Genomic DNA, 24,300 nt, shown 5'->3' with positions numbered 1-24,300 from the left:
ATGAATCCTCAAAATCACACTACTACAATTTTTTTTATTTTATGCAAGAGGACAACTAATTTTTGACTACCATAATCAAAACTTTTACATGCTTTTTTCACAGTTAACACTGTGTTCACTTGCACACAAAGCATAATAATGTGTAAAGTAGCCTAGACATTTAAACACCTCATCAATATGACTAACAATAATACTGCATTATTCCAAAATATTAAGTTATCTGCTATCTACAGGTAGGGGATAACTTACTTGATTGGCAGGGGTCAGTCCACTGGGACCCCCAGCAATCCTAAGACCTGGACTCTGGAATAAAGGAACTGGGCACTGCAGATCACCTTCTTGCATGGAGCTGAGGTGCGCATACTACCTCTGCTCTATTGACTAAATATCTGTGAAAGCCACGTAGAAACGCCGGTTCTCAGAATCTGTACTATGTCTGGGTGTCCGCCTCCAATAGGCGTATGCTCCCGAAAATTGTGCTAATGCTGGCAAATGTGGCACCACTTGGTGTGTGACTAAACAAACCCAATATTATAATAATAATAAGTTTTATTTTTATATAGCACCAACATATTCCTCAGCACTTTACATAGATCAGTAACACTGTCCCCATTGCAGCTCACAATCTAAATTCCATATCTGCATGTCTTTGGAGTATGGGAGGTAACCACAGAACCCGGAGGAAACCCATGCAAACACAGGGAGAACATACAAACTCCTTGCAGAGGTTGTTCTTGGTAGGATTTGAACCCAGGACCCCAGCGCTGCAAAACCACAATGCAAACCACTAAGCCAGCATGCCGCCCGTATATAGTGAGATGTCAAGTGGACATTGTCACATAAAATAAAATGCGGCACAAAAAATCCTCAAGAATCCTGCAGCCACAACAATGTTAGGAGCAATACTCATGGTAGCGCATAGACCTGTCCCACCTGGCAGAGTTTGCTTCCGTACATCTGCAGACATAGGGTTGGTATATTGCTTCCATTTAATGGCATAATAATAACAATAATATTAACTCATATACCCAGCAATGCCACGTATTTATGTACTTTTAATGTCAATGCATTTTACAATCTACATCTATGATTAGTTTTGTCTGTTATGTATTGATGACTATTATGCTCTACTATTGGATATGCGGTAGTTCTTATGTATTTCTTTCTATGCTACCCATCCATGGCTGACTAGCACGTAGAGTCATTCTACCACCAGAAACGCCACTACTCTGTATGCCAGTGATGTGCCAGTGTATACTTTTTCCTTTGTGTTATTTTATGTTTTAGGGTTTGTTCACATCAGCGTTTTTTCCGTGTGTTTTTCAAGTTTAAACAATGCTGCACTTTTCAGAAATCTCATTCATTGTACTGGTACTGTAAGCACCATGTCATCTAAACGCACTTAACACTGGCTTTGGTGTAAAAAGATGATCAGAAAACAGCTTCCACACTTCCGGTCAAGTGCAATGTGCCTCTCTGAAGCCGAGAAGCGTCCACCCGCCTTCTTAGTCACACTGACACTGCCAAAATGAGCCGCCCTCATACGCAAAATTTCCAGGAGCTGCAATTACAGCAGCTCATGGAATTCATGTCATTATGCCCACAGGGGCATGATAACATGGAAAGATACATATATTTTACGCATTCAATTTAGAGAATGATGTTATGCAAGGCTGGTTAGGAAGAGAATTTTGACGTGCAAATCTGAATGCTGCTGGCTTGGATGACAGTTTCCCTTTAATAAAAATATCAGATTCATTCACATCAGTTGACCGCTCTTACACCAATAGAGAAGTGTAAAAAAAAGGCTGTGTTCACAAATTGCAGCTGTACTGTGACATAAACCACACAATGAAGAGCAGTGCGGTTTTCAGTTTAACTATAGCTATCAATTGTTAATGGCCACAAAGTTTTGGAGCCACAAAACGTTTACCACGTGGGTTACATTGGCTAACAAAATCGATACTATTGACTGATATTGTCTAACTTTTTATCATCTCTTCTTGCTGAGTAAGAAAAATATCTTTCCAATGAGGTAACATAGGGTCAGCGAAAGATCAGTGAAGTCACAAGCCTCCAGCTAAGGTTGATGCATAAACCTGATATGTTGCTCTGAAGACACAACACACAATTCTATTTTATAACCGATGCCCCAGGCAAATTGTACTACTTGCAGATACATGAAATAGGTCTGATTCACTGTGACATAATGGCACTATCATAGATCAGATTGTTTGGAATGTTGTTGTTATGGCTGAAGTATATAATACCTCAGATGTGAGTAGATATGTCCACATTATAGTTAAAAAGGTTTTCTTGGACATGATCTCTATTGTCCCGAGCTTAAGGCACCCATATGCATGAGTCTAATATTGGACAAACCCACTGATATTGATAGGTTTAGCCGACAGTCTAATGAGTATAGAGGCAACTGATGGTCAGGAGAGATGTTAATCACACATATCTGATTTCAGACTGCTGAGCGTTTGGGCTCAGATGTCTGTTGGCCTAAGGAGTGTCCAAAGCATTGTTCACCTGAAAGCTCTCTAATGTTTATGGCCAGCTTTAGGACCCATCAGATCACCCCATTTGTTTCATTGTATACACAAACACAGTGGCTAACCCACACGGTACCTGTAAAGCTGGGTTCACACTAAGCGACAGCGACAACGACGTTGCTGTTATGTCACCATTTTCTGTGACGTAACAGCGACCTTGTAAGTCGCTGTTATGATCGCTGCTTAGCTGTCAAACACAGCAGAAGCAGCGATCATAACGTCGCTGTGCTACATGTGCAGAGAGCAGGGAGCCGCGCTTAGCGCTGGCTCCTTGCTCTCCTAGGTACAGTACACATCGGGTTAATTAACCCGATGTGTGCTGCAGCTACATGTCACAGTGCAGAGAGCAGGGAGCCGCGCGCACTGCTTAGCGCTGGCTCCTTGCTCTCCTTGCTACAGTATACATCGGGTTAAGTACCTGATGTGTACTGCAGCCACATGTGCACAGAGCAGGAGCCGGCACTGGCAGCAAGAGCGGAGGCTGGTAACGAAGGTAAATATCGGGTAACCAGGGAAAGGTCTTCCCTTGGTTACCCGATGTTTACGCTGGTTACAGCTTACCGCAGCTGCCAGTGCCGGCTCCTGCTCGCTTCATTTCGTCGCTCTCTCGCTGTCACACACAGCGATGTGTGTGTCACAGCGGGAGAGTGACGACCAAAAAATGAAGCTGGACATTCAGCAACGACCGGCGACCTCACAGCAGGGGCCAGGTCGTTGCTGGATGTCACACACAGCGACAGCGACGGGACGTCGCTGCAACGTCACAGAAAATGGTGACGTAGCAGCGACGTCGTTGTCGCTGTGTGTGACACCAGCTTAACTCATACAGCTGCTCATCTGTATTCAGCTAGATTACTCAATTCATTCTTCCATGAATTTAACAAGAATCCTGACAGCATGTGATGCAAAAAAGTATTTCCCACACCATTAATCGTTACCATCCCAAATGATTGTCACAAAGCAGGTTTAATTAATGGACTCAAGTCAACTCAGAAGTCGTGAATGTGTATAAAATAAGGATTCGGCTAAATGATGGTATATCACATTTCTAACTAAATTTATTAAGAGTAGAATACCGTTCCTCACATAACATTAGGTAGTTCCAGAAACCAAGCTGCCTGGCCATCCCTTGGGCTCTTAATCTGTAGTTATGGTTAGACTTTGTAGTTGTTGAATCGGTTTGAATGTCAGTGCCGACTAAATCAATACTGTACCACCCTCACAGATTACACCTTCATGTTGGTACAAAAGTCAATCTATGCAGAATTCTACCCCTGAGCTATATTTGCATACTCTCATGACTTGCACTTGTATAAACATATATTATATTATTTTCTTTAGTGGTCGAACACAAAAGCAAGTATTGGATTATGTGAAGGAAGGAGGTCACAAAAAAGTACAGTTTGAGAGGTAAGGGAATTTCCAATCAATAAATCTTGTTATGACGCATTCAATGAACATTCAAAACCTTCTACAGCTAAAAATCAAGAACTGATGATCAAAACAGTGCAGCAATAGTGATTGTCCATATTACTAGTATGCTAATGTCATTGTTTAGTGGGGTGCGCTGCGCGTGTTGTAGCAGCTTACTTAATAATGTTTTAATATATGTCTCTCTATTGTTGTTCTTGGACAGCTGAAGAGTTATAAAGTGTTGGCTTTTGCTGGGTTATAACTTTTTCATGTATTTTTCTTGTAGGAAGCACAGCAAGCTTTGTTCCATAAGAAGTTTATCTACCCCCTCATCTGAACAAATTTTTGAGGTGCCAAAACAAGTTAGTAATTCCAGGACATTGTTTTCTGTCGAGCTTGACAACACCTTTGAAAGGCTAAGGACGTAAAGAAAGTTTCCAAATATAATTTTATAAAACTAGTATAATTGAATGTTCTACAGCTCCTTATTTTCCAATTCCAGAGCTGATACGTGGGTTCTGATAGCTCCAGTTCCACACTTTTCCTGCACCTCAAATAACTTTTCCCCCCTCTGTCTGCACATGTGCCTCATTTCATTTGCCAAGCTCTAGCCCCTTCTTCATCGCCAAACAGAGTGGAGTGGAAGCTCTCAGCGGTGCTGGAATATGGAGTTTCCTAGACCCAGGAAGCAGTGAAGAAATCACTTTTTATATCTCTGGACAACCCCTTTAAAACCTGAGTTTTCCTATATGACATTTTATTTTTACAATAAAGGCAAATTGAGTAGACGTGATATGGATGTGTGTAGTGAATACAATTTAATTTAATCACTTCCATGCCTAAGACGTCTAAAGAGAAACGCAACATTTTACCTGACATTTCCTTAATTCATTAGAGAGTACAGATACATTATTCTTAAAAAGGTTGTCTAGTATTGTGTTAGTAAAGCTACTCCTTACGGCTGTATGACTTTTTATTGTGCTTTATTAGTTTGTTGCCAATTTCAAAATCTCTTTAAGTTGCAAGTTCACAAGTTGCTGTAAAAATTTAAAATTTTGATGCAGACCCCAGAGACAGAAGAGGGTCCCTGTGCAAGACCAATATATAGGCCCTTTGTAATCCAATAACTCATCATAATGCACAATTTCACCTGTTTTGGAGGTGAAAGTGGGCCCTCTTTACCTTTTGTGTCTGTGTGTGGCTGCCAACAATGCACCAAGTGTATATCCACCCCTGGACCCCACATACTCTTAGTGCAGTGACCCAGCTTAACAAAAGATTGCAGAAAAAATGCACTTTGCACTCAATGTGTGGACTCATCCCTTGTAGCTGGAAGCCAATGTTTTACAATAAAATACTGAAATCTGTATCTGACCTAGTCCTGTTCACACCTTCAGTTACAATGTATCAATCTTTGTAGCCCATAACTATAAGGCTAAGGACACACGGCGAGTAAAACGGAGCAAGTGGCATGCGATAAAAAAAATCGCATTCCACTCAGACCAATGTTACTCTATGGGGCAACTCCCATGTGCAATTTTTTTCACAGCCTTAATTGGACCGAGAAAACAATCACAGCATGCTGCGGGTGGAATCCGATTTGTTTTCTCTCGCATCCATGCAAGTCGATGGGTGCGAGAGAAACATTGCGCTACACTCGCATTACACTGAAGTGCAGTGCGATAATCGCTTCAGCTGATAATGGATGAAATAGGGATATTAGTCCCACCCTCTCCTCCGCTGCTGTGCTCCAATCGCAGTTTGACATCACAGTATAATGACACTCAGCTTACACTCGCAGCAGAGCGTGAGCCGGGGATTATTAGCAAAACGCATCCGATGCTCTCTCATCGGATGCTAAATGCTTGTGTGTCCTTAGCCTAATTGAAGCAATAAACCATTGGAACAAACACTCTGTCAAAGGGAAGTCATGTAAAAAACACTATTAACCTGCAGATATGGGGTTAATCTGCATGTTAATAACATTCTAAAATGCCCAGCCGCTGCACTGAAAGCCCGGCTACTGGGAGGAAATTAACTTAATTTCTCCCAGCAGCCTTGGGCTTTCAATTATCGAGGTGCAGCAGATCAGTGAGCGGTGGCCGTAGCCATGGCCTGCCACTGACTGACAACCAGTTCTGTTTTACGCAGTGCAAAGCTGGCTGGCAGTCAGTGTTGGGGCATGGCTATAGCCCGCCACTCACTGTACACTGAGCGGTGACTGAAACTGCTCTATGACTGAAAGCCCGAGGCATTTTTTTTTTAATGACTGGTTCCCTTTTAAAGAAAGATTGTTTCGAGTCACTGACTGCAAGGCCATTCTTATTAACCTTACAGTCCAGTGATGATTTAGCCTCCGTAGCCAAGATGGTTGCATCAGGCACTTTTTTGTTTGCTGCTGCTGACATTTAACTTTTTTAATTGTTAATTTATCTTTGTTAATATAGGTATTTTTATTTTTTATTTTACAGCAGAGCCCTAAGATAACTCTTATACAGAGTTCTGAACCAGATGAGATACAAACCTTATCGCCTTGCAAAGAAGAGAAGTTGGTAACAGAGGTTCTAATACAACATAAAAGTCCATCTCCCAATAAAGTGTCTTTGGAGAGGAGAACAAAAGAAGGAATACATCTGACAATGGATGGGGAAGAAGCCGCCAAAGACCATATACAGCAGAACATGAAGAACGCACACCAGCCAAGCACAGGTCCAGCATCCCGGGCTGCTCATGGCAGCAGTAACTCAATTCCCTACATTGACTGCAGTGATGTAGATAGCGAATATGATATTCACAGAGCACTTTTAATACGTTCGCAGTCCCAGACAAATGACAAGGATGAGGGTGGTTTTCTTTGTAATGGAAGCTATAGGGCAGATGATTATTCTAAACATTCCAAATTGAAACAACAAATGTCTTCTGTTAGGTCTTCTTCTAATATTATAGAAGAATACATTGATGACGACTCAGTTGGCATGTCATTTCATGCTAGCCACAGCCCCAAAATGCCCAGACACAGCTCTTTAATAGATGAAATGTTTAGTGGCCCAGATATACGTAGTCCTTTTGCTAGCCCATTGTCACCTGGCAGTAAAGGATCAAGTCCTAATATGAGTTTTAACAGGAGTGGATCTCCAAGATATGTTTCAGAAAATGTATACAACAATAATGGGGCTAGAGTTCCAGATAAAGGTGTTGGTAGCTGTGACTATGATTGTGCACAGTATGATATGCCATTAGAGAGGCCACATATTCAGAGACTAAAGAGTGGTCACCGCAACCACTCTGATACTGATCCTTTTATCTTAAGTCAGATTGCCTCAACACCTGTAGCAGACCGTAGAGCGGAAGAACAGAGGTTAGACCATCTCTCCAAAATGGCTGCCTTAGAAGCTAAAATGATGTCAAATGGGGTTTATGAGAGTATGCAATCTAAATACAGTCCAATCTTGCGTTCTTCTGTAAAAGTAGGTGAACACTTGAGTGGTGTAGCCATGGCTGATGGCTCTACGAGTAGTGGAAGTGAATCAAGTGATACAGATTCAGATATAGGTGATTCTTTTAGTCACCCGCTTGTCTATGGGAACCCAATAGTGTTAAATTCGTCACCGATGCCTAGAAATAACTATTCGTTTGGTAGCCTTCAACTAGAAGAGTATGCCGAGGAGGTTAATGATGAGGACACTGTGCTAAGTTTTAGTGATGAAGATGGCGCCCATGTTTTCAGCTGCTAGGGAGTTGGGAGTGAGGGGGAATATGTAGTTCAGTAAAAACCTGCATGTAATACAGTTGATTTCTACTATGGTAAAACTTTTTAGACATAGTTTGCACTTTATGTTTACATGTTTGTAGGGGTTAGTTCTCAAAGTATTAGCCAGTGTATATTTTAATAATATACTAGTTTTTATACATTTTGTCATGTATGAAGTACAGGTTTAGTGATGTTTAGTCTTTTACATAGACTAGAAATGTTAGTAATGGACTCTATGAAGTAACATAAGGTGTTGAGCTGCAATTGCACTAATTAATTCATAATGCAGCCTTTTTAGAATGTGACGCTCCTCACCTCGTAGTAGTAGGGTTTTTATAGAAAACCAGTGTAATGATAGTAACAAAGCCTTAGTTTATAATAAGCCATAAATTACTAGGAGTCTTATGTGTTCGACATTGAATATACTTCCTTGTTTGCAGTGCCTAATAACTCTGTTAAGAGATTCATATATGGCCATGATGAACTGTAGACATTTTTTTAGATTATTTTTTTTCTCCTTCTTAAAAATATTAAAAACAGCTTTGTCATGTTAGCTCAATGAAATACATGTGCTGTGAGAACTTGATAATTTATAATGATAAACAAATAATTTGGTGAGATATGGAGGATTCTACCTATTGCAGCAATTCTAGGCTCTAGAAAAAATAGCTGCATAATGTTTTTAGATGATATTTTGCATTACAAGGCCAAAGTATTTCTAGTGGGGTCCGGTTGTGCCGTAACCAGGTCTAGCTTATTTGGCTTGTTAACCATGGCATTTATTCACTGACAGCATTCAAAGGATCATCATGTGAAATATTTTACAATATAAAATAGATATATGGAACCTTTAAACAAATTGTCTCCTTCCCCCATACATATACTATAAAAGCTATATCTCTTCTAAATTAGAAAAATCTTCAAATTCATTTTCCTCCTTTCCCTTTTAGGTTTGTGATCTTGTGATTATTAGGTAGCGTTGTAGTTATCATGGGAAGAAAATCAGAAGTGCCAAACTACTTAATTGGGCAGTTAATTAAAGACATATGGTTCCATATGTTGCCCTTCTTGCAGCATTTAATTATTTTTGTGTACTTGCATTCCTAATTGGACAGATCTTCTAAAAATGGTCAAATTTCTTAAAATAAATATCTGCTTTTTAATTAAAGAACAGTATATATATAATATATTTAGTAGATGATTTTCACTTACCAAACTTTGGAAGGTACTTCACAGTATTCCAATAATGAACAATCCAAAACAGAAGACCAAGAGTCCTGTATGCCCCTTGTCTAGCATTAAAATGCCCCTTGTTCTAAATGTTTACAGTAGTGCGTTAAGGATATGTCTTTTGCGTTAAATATAATTTGCGAGTCTTATATAAAGCTATATAGTTATTGGCCACATGTCTTTGCATTTCTTACATTTTATATTTAGATTTAAAACTCATTACCAACAATAGATCCAATTTAACACTAGCACTACTGGACTCGTGACACCTACTAGAACTACATAGTGCGAAGTAGTCAAAATGACTACCTCAGTAGTTCTAGTGTTAACAAGTAATAACTAATGTTAAATACAAAACTTCCAGTATCTGAGCTTATTTGCAAGTTTTTGGGGATGACATTTTGCAAAGATGGTCCCTTGATTAACTTCAAGCTAAAAATTGATCAGATCCCCTGAGACATCAGACATAATTTAAAAGAAACTAGAACCTATAATACAAATAATAACCCTAATGTAAAGGATCGGACCAATAAATATGCAATGCGATGAGGCACAACACTAATACAGAAAAGAGTATGTAACCTAAAAAAACTATTAAAATAACTCGGATCTACATAGTTAAAATACTGTAAGCTTAAAGTATTTTAGCTACTATGTAGATTTGAGTTATTTTGATACAGTTTTTTAGGTTATAATTTAAAGGCCAAGTCTTTGTAGAGCAAACAAATCTTACCATGTGAAGGACAACTTGGAATAGAATACAGCTTTTTTTTTTTAACTGACATATTGGATTGTTTAAAGGCAACTGGACAATACATTTGTACAGTCCGAAACAAAGGCAGCATGGATCAGACACTGTTTTCAACGTTTCAGAGGTAACATATTTTAGAAACCTGATTTGGGACTAGCACAAGGCCGATCCCGTACAACTTCTTCCTCCACCCTTCTCCTTGACTGATAGGTGTGTCTTCATGAGCGAATAGGGAAAGCGGAGACCTGGAAGTCTAGGGAGGTGGAGTGGGGAGAAACCACCGGGAATCATCCACAGTGTAGTTTTCGAAGACACATAGTCCCGGGCCGGCTTTTCAAACTAGGTTTCTCTTAAATGTCACAGTCTTTTATAGTAAAACAAAAGTGGCTACAGTAACACAACCAGTGTGTGATTCAAGATACCCAGGGTTTGGACAGTATGAGACTTTTTGGTTCTCTTTAAAATCTTACAACATAAAAAAATATATCCTTATGCAAAGTGCAGTTAACATTTCTGCAATAATTATCAGTCTGTGTCTTACTTTTACACTTGTTTTGTTGCTATCTTTTATAGAGACAATAAAGTCTATTGCTGACTTTGTTGGCTTTGCTGTTCAATCCCCAAATAAAAAAATGATCAAATCCATCAGACTTAAGAGACACAGCAGATGGCTGTCCTCGGCTGACATGGATTTCTATTAGTTCTAATCTTCACAGCTAGTTGTTTGGGGTCACTTGTACAAGTATGGTCTGTATAGACTGCATAGTTGTATAGAAATACATTTTAGACAAGGGCTTAGAATTTTCAAATCTTTGGCCTTCAGAAATCCATCCTCTATTATTCCAATTTACTAGAAAGATTTTTGTAATTTCATAAGGTCCAAGGAAGAATGTAAAATTAAGTTAGGACAAATAAGCGAGAAACAAAATTGAGAGTGCCCAGTAGTTAATATTTTTATAGCTAACTAAGTATGGTTTAAGCATTTTAATATGTTATTGATTGCCTATGCTCTATGAGAAGCTGTAGGTCTTTTTAGATGTGTATCATTGTTACATTTCCGTCCTACATTGTTTCTATTCTCGGCTCGGGATGAAACTTCTGTCTTTGACTTTTTACGTTCCAAGAGAGTGAGACATTGGCAATTTTATTTCTGTACAGATTGTCCTCGTCCTTTTGTGCACAGGACATTAGTGCCCATCTGCAATTACCGTATCATGAAGATTTACTGTTATATGCTGCATCATGTTACACAATAACGCACACAACTCACAAAAGTAATAGTACAAGCTCTCCTCTCTTCTATAAGCTTCTTCCAGTTGCTTGCTTACTAAATATGTTTTAACTTTAATGCAGAGAAATCTGCAGATGCCACTAACCTAAAACACACGAGATGGTGTTAATGTGTCCGGGATCTGTTTGCCTCTTTGTTCCACTTTCTAAATCACCGCTTATGACACTAATTTTCTTATAATCTACTACTCTGGGAAAGACATTCTCATTTTTGTCATTTGTTCACAACTGTTAAGAAAGAAATGTTTTTTTATGTTGCATTGTAATTATTGCTTTTGTCAGCATGTATCCTAATATTTGGAAGGGGGCTTCTGTCTTCATCTTCCAGCATGTTTTATCCTGTACTTTACATTTTTCTTGGCCCTGTTTTAATGTTTCTTTTCTTTGGATTATCCTTATATGCATAAAGATGGCTTTCTTTTCATAACCGTGATCCAACCTTACATGGATTATAATAGCATATTAGCCAGCCACAAACAAGAATGGGATAACACATGCCTTTTAGTCCTTGGTGTGTTCATTAGATCCTTCTTTCATCTTGGCATGAGCTAATCTAACGTGGTGGTGAATAGTACAATGGCTGAAGTCAACGAATCATGAGAGAATGCCGATGATGAACATTTAGATTTTACGTTATCCACACGATTTCTACTGCTAGTTTGTCCATGCCTATGTGACAAATCCATGTTCATCGGATCACTGTTGACAATGAAAGGTGTCTTATTTAATGGGCTGTATGTATGGCTGTGGTTTGTCACTGGTCTCTGTACTGGAATCACTGAAATGTGCCCCAGTGACAGATTCTAGTGTTATTCCATAGGATGCTATTTAATATTGATATGTAAGAATTTGACCTAAAAGCATGAGTGCACTGACCGCCTATATTCAGCTTGGTGTATTACTGTGCATGTTGTACGTTCCTTTCCTGCACCCGTGCCAGGAGTGTTACCTACACCAATCCTGCTGTACAACTGTCATTTGCTCATCTGTTTTTTTGTCAATCTGCCAACCAACTGTGGTGACAACCTAGTCACTGGTAAGATGTGTGATGTACCATTTAATCCCTGCCTATGTAGATCATTTATTTGTACTAAATTTGAGAACAAATGCATTATTATTTTTTTCTGTGGCACTCATAAGACAAAGTTATTACATTTTCTGAGGTTGAACTGCTATTTATCTGTCCCCTTTTAAATCCTTTATATATTTAATTTTACTTCCAGTTTGAGTAACTAAAAGACTGGAGCATCTTTGTTTACCGTCCTAGAACATAGCCCAACTTAAGGAGGCCTAAAGCAGTGTTATATATTTAAACTGTAAACCATATTAGATATAGTGCTAATACATAATAATTCAAAGTTTGTTCCGAAAGGGTGACACTTTAAAACATTCAGTCATGCAATTTTTTTAAAGAAACTCTATAAAGATTGGATTATTATTGTCAGCTTGCATTACCATTAAAATACCCCCATGGCCTATACAAGTAAAATATATCTTTGTACCGTGTTAGCCAGTAGAGATAAAAAAATTGTTTAAAAGAACAGAGTCCTCAGTGGTTGATACAACCACTGAGGACTCTGTTCTTTTAAACAATTTTTTTACCCCATGGCCTAGGCATTCTTGATTTTTTTCTATTTTCTATTGCATTTTGGCAGCTAGAAGAGCTTTCTGATTTGCTCTATCTTCTAGTTATTAAACTGAAACCTAATGGACACATTTTAAGTCCATGTGATGCATTGCAAAACATATCATGAAAAAGAATGTAAAGATAAATCCCATGACTGCACTGTGAAGAGAGCTGTATGCTCTTGTTCATTAGTTTTTAAACAATGTAATTATCTATTGTGGAAGAAGGTTTAGTTTTGTAGTGTGATTTTCCAATTCTTGTTATCCTAAGGTGCCTACATGCTTTGGGTAGCATCAAACCATCAGCTGTTGTTTTCGAGTCCCTCATTCACTTGAATGCATGCGATTTCATAAGGGCGACGGGAAAAATTCGAGTCCTGAGAATACTGGCCCAGCTTCTATCGTGCCGAAACAATAATGGGGCATGTTGAAATCCAACATGACTCATCCTACTTGCCCCACCCCCAACATCTGATGTTAAAGGGAAAGCTAGCACGCCCCGGCTTTTGTTGTATAGTTTGATGTTCCCAGAGAAATCAGTTGGTTCGTCCAACTTACATGTAACGTGCTTGGGCATCTTAATATGTGTACAGTGAAAACTTTTTTTTAATTCTTAACAGAAAAATACAATTTGCAGATCATTTTTCTTTTCACCATCAGTGGGTATATAGTAGTTAAAGGGGTAGGTACTGTTTGTGAAGGATAACGCATGTTTTATATTTGTTTTACATTGTTAGACATGAAAAGGTATATATACTCACACGTTGCCTGACAGTTTTGTCTGTGAAAGTGTTGGTGCAAGGGTGATCTCTTAGTAGGGCTTCGTAGTACCAATTTAATTTTAAATTTCCTTCTGAATTTCCATTTTGTTTGCATGGTACCACTTTCTTACAATCTGGAGTGAATGTTTTATATGTATCTCTATAGGATAGTTTTATTTACATTGCAGTACTTGTGATATTCTCATTTCAAAGCATTTCACTGTACTACTGTTCTCTAGCATTAATAAAACTGACACTTCATTTGTGTCATCTCTTAAGTGTGATTTGAATATTGTGTATTAGTTTTAGAAGAAAACACATAGCCATAATATTATTTCTTATACAGTAAACTTCATGAGCAGGTCTAAAGATGAGTGACTGTTTAGTTTTCCTGTGTGCAACCTTTTTTTTGTCAGGTGTAACCTTCCCAGCAGACTCACACCAACAAGGAGCGCTAAACACAGAAAATGCACAGAACTCTGTTGTTTGATCAACCTCTTTGCCTACACTTAAACTAAAGAATATATAAGAAAAACTGTCTCAGGAGCTCAGATATCCCTCCCCCTCCTCAGTATCACTGTATCTGACTGTAAGACAACTGGCTACAGCAAAAGCCTGCCTCCGACTGCAATATGACAAAAAGGCTCACTCAACCCTGTCCCGTCAAGACTTTAGGGTTTCATTTGTCCTCCAGCCAACCGCAAGACATTACCGCTTTGTTTTTTTATGAGATTGAATGATATATATATATATATATATATCTATATATATATACACACACACATATATTAGTGTTTTCACAATGGAAACAGACTGCGGGAATTATTTAAAGCAAACAAACAAAAGTGTAATTAAATTCATTGTTGATCTGTTGCAGATGCTGCAATGGTCCCTTTTCCTGGGGAGAGGATGTGCAGTAGATGCCTGTGACTACTTCAGACATTTGCTGGGCTTAGTAGTAATGCTCACATGACTGTTGCAGCCTATCTTTGGGGTCATTGGTAATATTACCTACATGTTAGGCAAAATACAAAGAAAGATCATTGTTTTAACAAGAAAGACAATTCCTTTTACGTAATCCCCCTCTTTAAACCCACTTCCATTCATCTGCCAATGTTTTTACTGCAGGAACATACACAAAATCTTTAGTACTCAAACAACAGTTCAGACTTTTTTTTTTTTTTTTTTTGTAGTCTTAAGGCCCAGTCACACACAACGGCTTACCAGCGATCCCGAAAACGATGCGACCTGATAGGGATCGCTGGTAAGTCGCTCGTGAGATGTCACACAGTAACGATGCAGGAACGATACAGGTCGCAGTAGCGACCTGTATAACGATCTCAGCAGTCACTGTGACCCTGTAACACAGTGTCAAACACAGCGATGTGTCCTGCCCAGCAGGACATCACCTTTGAAGAAAATGGCCTGGACCATTCTGCAATGACTAGAGATCTCACAGCAGGGGCCTGATCGCTGGTAGATGTCAGACATAACGAGATCGCTAATGAAATCGCTACTGCGTCACAGAAACCGTGACTCAGCAGCGATCTCTCAATCTCGTTATGTGTGACGGTACCTTTAGGCTATGTCCGCACTTTGCGTCGTCCTAGTTGCAGTTCTAAACGCATCCTCTGGCAGAAATTGCTTTTACCAAAGTTGCTTTTGACCACTAAATCGCGGTAAATACGCATGCGTTTTTACCGCGTTTTATTCGCATTTTTAGCGCTTTTTACATGCTTTTCCATTGCGTTTAGACACATGCGTTTTGAACATAAAGACAGTGCTAAATAAACTTTAAACAGTCAAACACTATGAAAAAAGGGAAAAAAAAGGAACACATAATTTTTTAAATAATTACGAAAATAGTTATATTTCATATAATTAGAGCGGTTTTATACTATTTATCGCTAAAATAGAAATAAATTAATATTTTTCATTAATTTAATTGTCGGACTATGTGTGTGTGTAAAGGGACATATCCGTTCATTATTTTGATGTAAAAAACGCATGCGTTTATGTAGTCCAAAACGCATGTTTTCTGCACCTAAAAAGCATGTAAAATGCTGGATTTTTTATGTTGGTTGCTTTTTGCAACTTCTCATTGACTTCAATGTTAGCAAAATGCAGCCCAAATGGCAAAAACAATTGACATGCTGCTTCTTTGAACCCTGAGTTTTTGCCCAAAATTATGCAAATTAAACACTGCGTTTGTAAACGCAAAGTGCGGACAAGAAATTAACAATTCCCATAGATTTTGCTGGAAAATCAAAACGCGTGCATTTTGGCACGAAAACGCTGCAGTTCAATACGGTTCCGAAACGCAGGTGAAAACGGAAAGTGCGGACACAGCCTTAGGCCTTGAGCATACACTGCTTTTTTTGCTTTGTTTTTGCTGTGTTTTAGGTGCATTTTGTGGTCCTAAACTGCATGTATGACCTTCCCCAGAAAAGTTTGCGAAATTGGAAAGACTGTGCACACGTTGCCTCTTTTTGTGCCTGCAGTTTTGGTTGCAGCAAAAAGAAGCTGCATGTCACTCCATTTCTGCATTTTTCCCTACGTTTTGCCATTGATAATGTTAAAAGAAAGGTAGTGGTAAAAACGCACCAAAATGCATGCGTTTTTTTGATGCATTTTTTCGACCAGACTTTCGTTTTTCTGCCAGAGGGTGCGTTTTTTCGATAGAGAAACAAAAGTGCAGTGTGCGCATATACACTTAGTGTTCCTTCATCCACAGCCCTTTCATATTGCACTGTTCTGTTACTGCTAAATAACACTTGTGTTCTAGGGAAAAACATAAGATGCCTCTGCAGGCCATTGACTCGCCTTACTTTCCCATGATCATAAAACAGGTCCTAGGTGAGTATTGTGTTGGGCTAAGGGACAGATAAAAGGCTTTTCCCAGTACTAGGATATTTATGACCCGTCCTCAATAACAGACTGGTAGGGTTCCAACACCTGGCACCTCCACAATCAGCTATGGATAGATCTAACCCGTGTGATAGAGTAGCAATCCGCAGCTCTCTTACACTAAGTGTCTTTCGTTAGTAAGGCTGCTTTCACACTACGTTTTTTTACCATGCGTCATGAACGTTTTTTTGCTGCAAAAGCGGTTCCTGTTTTTGCAGAGAAAAACGCATGCAAACGCATGTGTTATTTTGTAGGATCCTGTCACTTGAAGTTTATGGGTGGGCATTGGAGTCATGTGATCGGGAGTGAGGGGTACTGAACTTGAGACTGGGAGCCGGCATCTGACAGCTGCGGAGGCTCGTAACCAAGGTAAACATCGGGTAACTTGCTTGGATACCCGATATTTACCTTGGTTATGAGCGTCTGCAGCTGCTATGAGCCGGGCTCCCTGCACACGTAACCAAGGTAAACATCGGGTATCCAAGCAAGTTACCCGATGTTTACAATGGTTACGAGTCTCTGCAGCTCTCAGGTGGGGGAGAGAGGGAGGGGGAGAGAGAGACTGATCACACCAGGCTGGTTTCTGGGCATGCTCAGTAGAGCAAGCAGGATCCTGTCTATCAGCATGCCAGCGTTTACTTGCATTTGCGTGCAGTATAGTCAGGATCCAGCAATTTGCAGTATTTGGACGCAGCTCAAAAACGCTACAAATAGCGTTTTTGAAAAAAGTTAAAAAGCTGCAAGTCACTGGATCCTCACTATAACGCACGCAAACGCAGGTGAACGCATGTTGACGTGAGTCCATTGCAAATGCATTGAAATTAAAACGCATTTGCACTGGATCCGTTTTTCCGTTAAAAAAACGTTCAAGACGCATGTTAAAAAAACGTAGTGTGAAACCAGGTTTACTAAGATCAAAAACACAAGTTTTAAGCAGCAGTATCATGGTGCTGCAGAAAACCTTTGTGTGAGTACAGTCAAAGCTGAATTCTCTGATTTTACATGGAGTTGCCTGCACGTACTAAGAAAGACACTGACTTTGAGCCCTTTGCTCTTATAACTTTATCAAAGTGAGAGGATCTTCGTAAAGTTAACTGGCTGAAGTGAGGTCATTTGGACTATCTGTGACCTCATAGTAGCTTATCCTCACACTTTGGCTTTATTCAAACTGATTTTTTATTTTTAAGCTAAACTGGAAATGGATTTATAAAGATAAAGCCTCTAATAATATTTGTTGTCTGCTTTGGGCAGAAAAACTAAATATAATACACAAATTACTACACCACCACAATTGCAAACTGTGCATTCAGATTTAACTATTTAGATGGAGCAGCTTATTGTAAGCTGCTTTGAAGATAATATATTTTGTCACATAAAATGACCAAATTGCGCATGACAGCACACAGGACAAGATTGCTGTTACCTCTCATACAGATATTTGTACCTTTTATTGATCCAGTATTCTGAAACATTGCACATGCACTTGGTCATTAGACCTAAAAGTAGACACTATGTGTACACAACTAAAGTAATGGACAGAAGTCATACACAAATGGCACCTTTTTCTAAACTGTCCCTAGAATTGACTAGTTGATAACATTTGTGCAATGTCTGGGGGTTTTTTTTTGTTTTTTTTAGTGCAAATGCAGAACCAAAATTTTTAAAGATCTTTTTTTCCCCCCTACCTTTATCACAATGCACTTATGTATTGCGTCCTCACAGGCACTGGTATTTCAGGTTTTCTTCTAAGTGCACTCATGGTTTTCATTTCACCTCTCCAAAGACATGATGTGCCATTTGTTTATTGCCATTGCTTTTCATCTGCCATTTCTCTTCACTGAGCGTAGACTAGCTGTGCTAGGATTTCTGTCACAAGCGTTCAATGGAGCATGAATGGAATGGCGGCAAAAGGTATACAACGTCTGTTGTGTGTAGTACTGGTAATGTAGTTTGCTCAGCCCTGTCACTTTGTGAATGCTATGAAGTTTTGTATGATAGAAAGTCTCTTCCGTTTAGATCCTTTGTAGCAAATGTGTATTCAGTAGTTGCTTTGCTGCTCCATTACTATAAAATAGTATGCTCCACATAATGACATGGTATTAAAAGCCATTGGATTATATACAAAAATGCCTAAGTAGCTTCAACAAACTTGTAAATGTTATATTGGATAGTCATAGTTGCATACTGGAAAAGAAATACTATGCTCTGATAAAATTGCACAAAAGAATATATCATCTCCTTACTTTACATGACATTTATACTTTTATTAAATATTACAATAAACAATAATTGTACATTTTAATTGCTTGACAGTTATTGTGTGATCTAATCACTGGATCTGTCATTGACGTATATCACAGCCCAGTTCATTTCTCCCAGTGTGCTTGTACTTTAGTCTTGTTGTAAGGCATGGATGTTACTGAGCTTGGAAGAAAATGGTGCACTGAAGTTTCTGTGTTTTGCTTTGTGCAGGTTCTTTAACAGGTAGCCCACACCTTTCAGAACTATCTATCAACTCTCAAGGAGGAACGACTGTAGTGAACTCCACCCTGTCACCGAACTTAAGTCCTGATGGGAAGCCTTCTTCTCCACTAATAAGTCCACTGCTGAATGAACCCATCTGCATCAGAACGGATGATGAGGAAGATAGCCGTAAAAAGGTAGACTTTTTTTTTATTCCTATATTTGTAAATAAGAGCTTCCAAGCCATAGCTATACGACAAATACACTTATCGTCTACTTTAACAGTTTTAATATTGTACTTACATTGTGTAAATATTTTCTCTGCAGAAATTTCCCACAGACAAAGCCTACTGTATTGCAAAGGAGGTTTCTGCTACAGAATGCACTTACCTTAAAGACCTTGAAGTTATTACGGTAGTAAGTTCTGCTCCTGCCTTCTGGCATAACTATCCTTGACTCCAACAAATATGTAGGGTGTGACTAGTGCAACTTATAATCTAGTTGAACCTTCTGTTATAATTCTAGATTCATTTTTCTAAATGGTTTATGCACCGATATGTACTAAATAGATGGATACAGAATGGTCTGTATAATGGAACATGTGGCCCATGCAGTCATATGGTCTGGGCCTATTGGGAGTTTCTTCCCTCAAAGGGCTTGTTTACACCTCCATATTTTTGGTCCAAGTGCAATCTAACAAAGCATCAGATCGCACTCTGATTAATGTTATTCTATGGCTCTGTTCAAAAGTCCTTTTTTTCTTTCTTTTTTTTATCCTCAGACTGAGGCATGTCCGAGTTCCCTCTGTAAGGCTAAGGTCACATTTCCGTCAAATTGTATCAGTCGCAATCCGCGGCTCTGGTAAACAACAGAATCCGTTTGGCGGATTCCATTGTTTCCCATAGACTTGTATTAGTGGCGGATTGCGACTGATGTGCATCCACTGCGCCACGGTCAGTCATATTTGGACTGACCGCCGGGCAGAAACAACGCAGAATGTAATGTTTTTTGGGCCGTCAAAATTAACGCACCGCGCAGGAATCCGTTGCAATCCGTCAAGCTTGTAATGTTTGTCTGTGGTGCTGGATTCCGTCGTAATCCGTCTTACGACAGAATCCAGCGCTGGATGCCCAGCATGTTTGACACCCACTGGGCTGTCCCAAACACAAACGGATCATGACGAATCCGTCAAAAACGGACCCACAGAGGATGTAACGGACGCGATGGATCAGTTTTTTCAGAGGATTCCTGTGAACGGAATCCTGTGAAAAACACATCCGTTGCATCAGTTGACATCTAAAAAACGACGGATCCGTCGCTGACTGATTTAAAACAATATAAATGTGAATTTAGCCTAAATTTTTCAAAGCATTAACAGAATGGAGAAGATAATTTTCTTTTCTGTCTTCTCCAAAGCCAAGAAAATCTGTCCACACTTTGATTAAACTCTGATCAGAGTCTGATTGGAGTACGATTAGCATAATTGATCTGATTTTATAAGATAAGAGAACATAAGATTGTCTGACTTTAATTTAATGTTTATCAAACCCCTTGTAAACAGAGTAGTATTTTGTCCTATTTTCCTGGGCCCTGGATATCAGGACCATCTATGTAATGCCTTAAGCTGGGTTCACACATAGCGACAGCGACAACGACGTCTCTGTTACATCACCATTTTCTGTGACGCAACAGCGACCTTGTAAGTCGCTGTTATGATCGCTGCTTAGCTGTCAAACACAGCAGACGCAGCAGCGATCATAATGACACGCGCCGCTGTGCTACATGTCAAGAGAGCAGGGAGCCGCGCACACTGCTTAGCGCTGGCTTCCTGCACTCCTAGCTACAGTATACATTGGGTTAATTACCCAATGTGTACTCTGCTACATGTGCAGAGAGCAGGGAGCCGGCACTGACAGCTAGAGCGGCGGACGCTTGTACCGAAGGTAAATATCGGGTAACCAGGGAAAGGTCTTCCCTTGGTTACCCGATGTTTACCCTGGTTACAGCTTACCGCAGCTGCCAGATGCCGGCTCCTGCTCCCTTGATTTCGTCGCTGTCACACACAGCGATGTGTGCGTCACAGCGGGAGAGCGACGACCAAAATATGAAGCTGGACATTCAGCAACGACCGGCGACCTCACAGCAGGGGCCAGGTCGTTGCTGGATGTCACACACAGCGACGGGACGTCGCTGCAGCGTCACAGAAAATGGTGACGTAGCAGCGACGTCGTTGTTGACACCCTTATTTGCAACCCTGAAAATGGGCATACAATAAATCTTCATCCAAATCACTATATTTTTTTCAGATAACTTGTCTAAGTTGGGTGTGAAATATTTAATACAGAAAGTTGCAGAACCATTTTTAGACTTCTAGGTCTCCGCGTCAATATACAATTCTATCATATATCATTTTTACCTTTCAGTGGTTTCAGAATGCGGCAAACAAAGATGACTCCATGTCTGAGCAACTGAAGAACTTAATATTCTCTAACTTTGACCCCTTACATAAATTCCACCAAAATTTCCTGAAGGAAGTTGACCAGAGACTTGTCGTTTGGTAAGATAAATTTGTTGTTTCTGAATTTCTCGAGGTGTTGCCTCCTGGTGACTGAATTGGCATGATCTCAAGAAAATTAACTTATTTTGTCAAATAAAAAATATATACAAAATGCTTTGCATTTTAGAATTGGGAAACATGCAAAGGCTAATATGTCTTTTAAAATTTGATCAAATTGTATGTTATTCATTGTACAATGAAAACTTACGGTATTTAACATTTTTCTGTATCCTTCTTCACAGTTGTCTAGACCTCTGCCACTAGTTTTTCAATGAGGCTTTTTGCAGTTTATTTCCAAATGTGTCCTGGTGATTTGATGAGTGATTTGATGATTAGGGTAAATGCTGAAAAAGCCACAAATGAAAAGACGTTTTGACCCATTTCAGGTCTTAGGGTACCTTCACACTTTAGCGATGCAGCAGCGATCCGACCAGCGATCTGACCTGGTCAGGATCGCTGCTGCATCGCTACATGGTCGCTGGTGAGCTGTCAAACAGACAGATCTCACCAGTGACCAGCCCCCAGCCAGCAGCGACGTGCAAGCGACGCTGCGCTTGCACGGAGCCGGCGTCTGGAAGCTGCGGACACTGGTAACTAAGGTAAACATCTGGTATGGTTACCCGATGTTTACCTTAGTTACCAGCGCACACCGCTTAACTTAGCGTGTGCAGGGAGCAGGAGCCGGCACTGGCAGCGTGAGAGCTGCGGAGGCTGGTAACGAAGGTAAATATCGGGTAACCACCTTGGTTACCCGATGTTTACCTTAGTTACAGCTTACCGCAGGCTGTCAGACGCCGGCTCCTGCTCCCTGCACATTCAGGATTGTTGCTCTCTCGCTGTCACACACAGCGATGTGTGCTTATCAGCGGGAGAGCAACAATAAAAAAAAGAACCAGGGCTGTGTGTAACGAGCAGCGATCTCACAGCAGGGGCCAGATCGCTGCTCAGTGTCACACACAGCGAGATCGCTAATGAGGTCACAAAAAACGTGACTCAGTAGCGATCTCAGTAGCGATCTCGCTGTGTGTGAAGTACCCCTTACTCATCAAATCGCTGACAAAATAACAAAACAAACAAACAAGGGGTGTGCTGTACAATATAGTACGATTTACGATGTTATAATTCATTATATTACATCCCAATTTCTTTTGTCCTTCATCTTCATTTTTTTGCTTTTTTCCCCTATAAATCACTAGTGATGAGAGACCGTGCTGCTTGTTACTTGATCTAGCATCAGGTTGCTTGGGTACTTGTGGTGCTTGGCCAAGTATTGCGGGTGCTCGGATATTTCTTCCATTAAATTACGACCACAATGCACAGGCTTGCTTTACTGCATGATGTGTGCAGACCTCCCTGAGTGAGCCAGTCCCAGGGGATGAAACAACATTCTCCAACATAGTGTGACCCAAAAATAAAAACCCTGCCCTCTCTCCCACTGGTAATACTCTGTTCATGGCTGGCTCTATGTGGGCGGACAGGAGAACAGGCCAATCATTGACTTTTTCATAATACTCATCGCGTTGAGTTTTTCCAAGCCTCTGACCAACTTGAATCGAGTAACAAGCATTCCAGCATTTTAGTGCTCACCCATCACTAATAATTGTCTCTTCCACAACTAGTCCTCATTTCTGACACCTGCAGGACACCCTGTTTACGCCAGTGCCCTCTCATACATTTGTTTGTGCATTTAGATTTGATTTCTATATTTGCAGATTGTGCCTTATTTAGATTCCGCTGTTATCCCTCATTTCCGGTTAGTCTATTGCTTTGTATATTGTCAATGTAATTTTATTTTCTATTCTATATTTATTATTACAAAAAAATACATTTTGTAATTTATGTTCTAATACCAATTATACAATTTTAGCAACTAATGTGGTGTTTTCATTTATCTTATCCAATCATGCAACTTCATAACTATTTGGAGACAAATTTGTATGTATTTAGAAGATCTTCCTTGTATTGTACTCTCCAGCACACCTTTTTTGTTTTTTTTTCTTTATTTTTCCAGCGTCTTAATGACTTAAGAGCTGAGACGGGTCAAAACATCATTTTTTTTTATGTCGCTTTTTCAGCATTCACCCTACTTGGCAATGTGAATTTTCACAAATAAATTGCTAAACAACATTGACAGTGCAATGGATTTATTTTTTTGTGGATTATCTGGGATTACATCCTACTCCTCCTGTACCTCTTACCACCATTCGAGTATAGACCATTACCTCCAATGGTGATTTGATGGACTCAAATCTTGCTCACAATATAGTGTTGATAAATGAACTGTTACTATTGACTACAAGAAAACATCTTGAATACCATGAGGAATTAGACAAGAAAGTATGTTGTGAAGTTGTATAGCTTTGCATTTTTACTAAGAAAACCATCTTCTATCCAATAAATCAATATAAAATAATTGATTACATCTGTACATGGGCAAAGTGTGATAGCTACAAAACAGCAACCGTGGTTTGACAGTTTTCTCCAGGGGTTGTTTTACATTATCATATACCTTTCCACTGAATCTTCTTTCAGTTTTGTTAAACTCTTCCAAAGAGGTGGGTTTTTTTTTTTCTATTTTAGTAACTAAATCTGTGTATTTGTGCATAGAGTATACTTCAATGTTTTATGTTTTAATATACTCACCTACTTCCACCTTCTCCAAAAACATTCCGCTGCTCTTCATCTGTCACAGCTCTTCAGACTGTCCGACTCTCTCTATATGCCAGGGATGTCAAACTCAAATACACAGAGGGCCCAAGTTAAAAACTTGAACAAAGTTTTGGGCCAATCTAGTTGCGAATCCCACATAGACCTCCATACAGAAAAATGGGACACACAATTCCTTCATACATATCAATGAGCCACAGATAGTTCTCCTTACAGAATAATGGGCCCCACATATTCCTCCCAACATAATAATGGACACCATATAGCCTTCCATACAGACTAATGGGCCCCACATAGTCCCCCATAGAGAATAATGGGCCCCACAT

General features: G+C 39.7%; 1 protein-coding gene across 5 annotated transcripts in view; it reads left to right on the top strand.

Annotated features, from left to right (window-relative positions):
• The window catches only part of FARP1 (FERM, ARH/RhoGEF and pleckstrin domain protein 1), a 292,161-nt gene that overhangs the window by 224,996 nt on the left and 42,865 nt on the right, over nucleotides 1–24,300 (top strand). Inside the window, exons 11-16 of one of the 5 annotated variants that reach the window (XM_075336730.1) lie at nucleotides 3,900–3,968; nucleotides 4,258–4,321; nucleotides 6,446–6,680; nucleotides 18,760–18,947; nucleotides 19,078–19,167; nucleotides 21,174–21,307. In XM_075336730.1, the coding sequence (XP_075192845.1) occupies nucleotides 3,900–3,968; nucleotides 4,258–4,321; nucleotides 6,446–6,680; nucleotides 18,760–18,947; nucleotides 19,078–19,167; nucleotides 21,174–21,307 (780 nt within the window). Of the gene's footprint in view, nucleotides 1–3,899; nucleotides 3,969–4,257; nucleotides 4,334–6,442; nucleotides 6,681–18,759; nucleotides 18,948–19,077; nucleotides 19,168–21,173; nucleotides 21,308–24,300 lie in introns of all 5 variants that reach the window. The other 4 variants (XM_075336728.1, XM_075336727.1, XM_075336729.1 and 1 more) reach the window with 4 other exon arrangements.

The sequence above is a fragment of the Anomaloglossus baeobatrachus genome, chromosome 2 (assembly GCF_048569485.1).
Source record: "Anomaloglossus baeobatrachus isolate aAnoBae1 chromosome 2, aAnoBae1.hap1, whole genome shotgun sequence".
NCBI classification, from domain to species: Eukaryota; Metazoa; Chordata; class Amphibia; order Anura; family Aromobatidae; genus Anomaloglossus; species Anomaloglossus baeobatrachus.
This window is presented reverse-complemented; position numbering and strand designations above follow the sequence as displayed.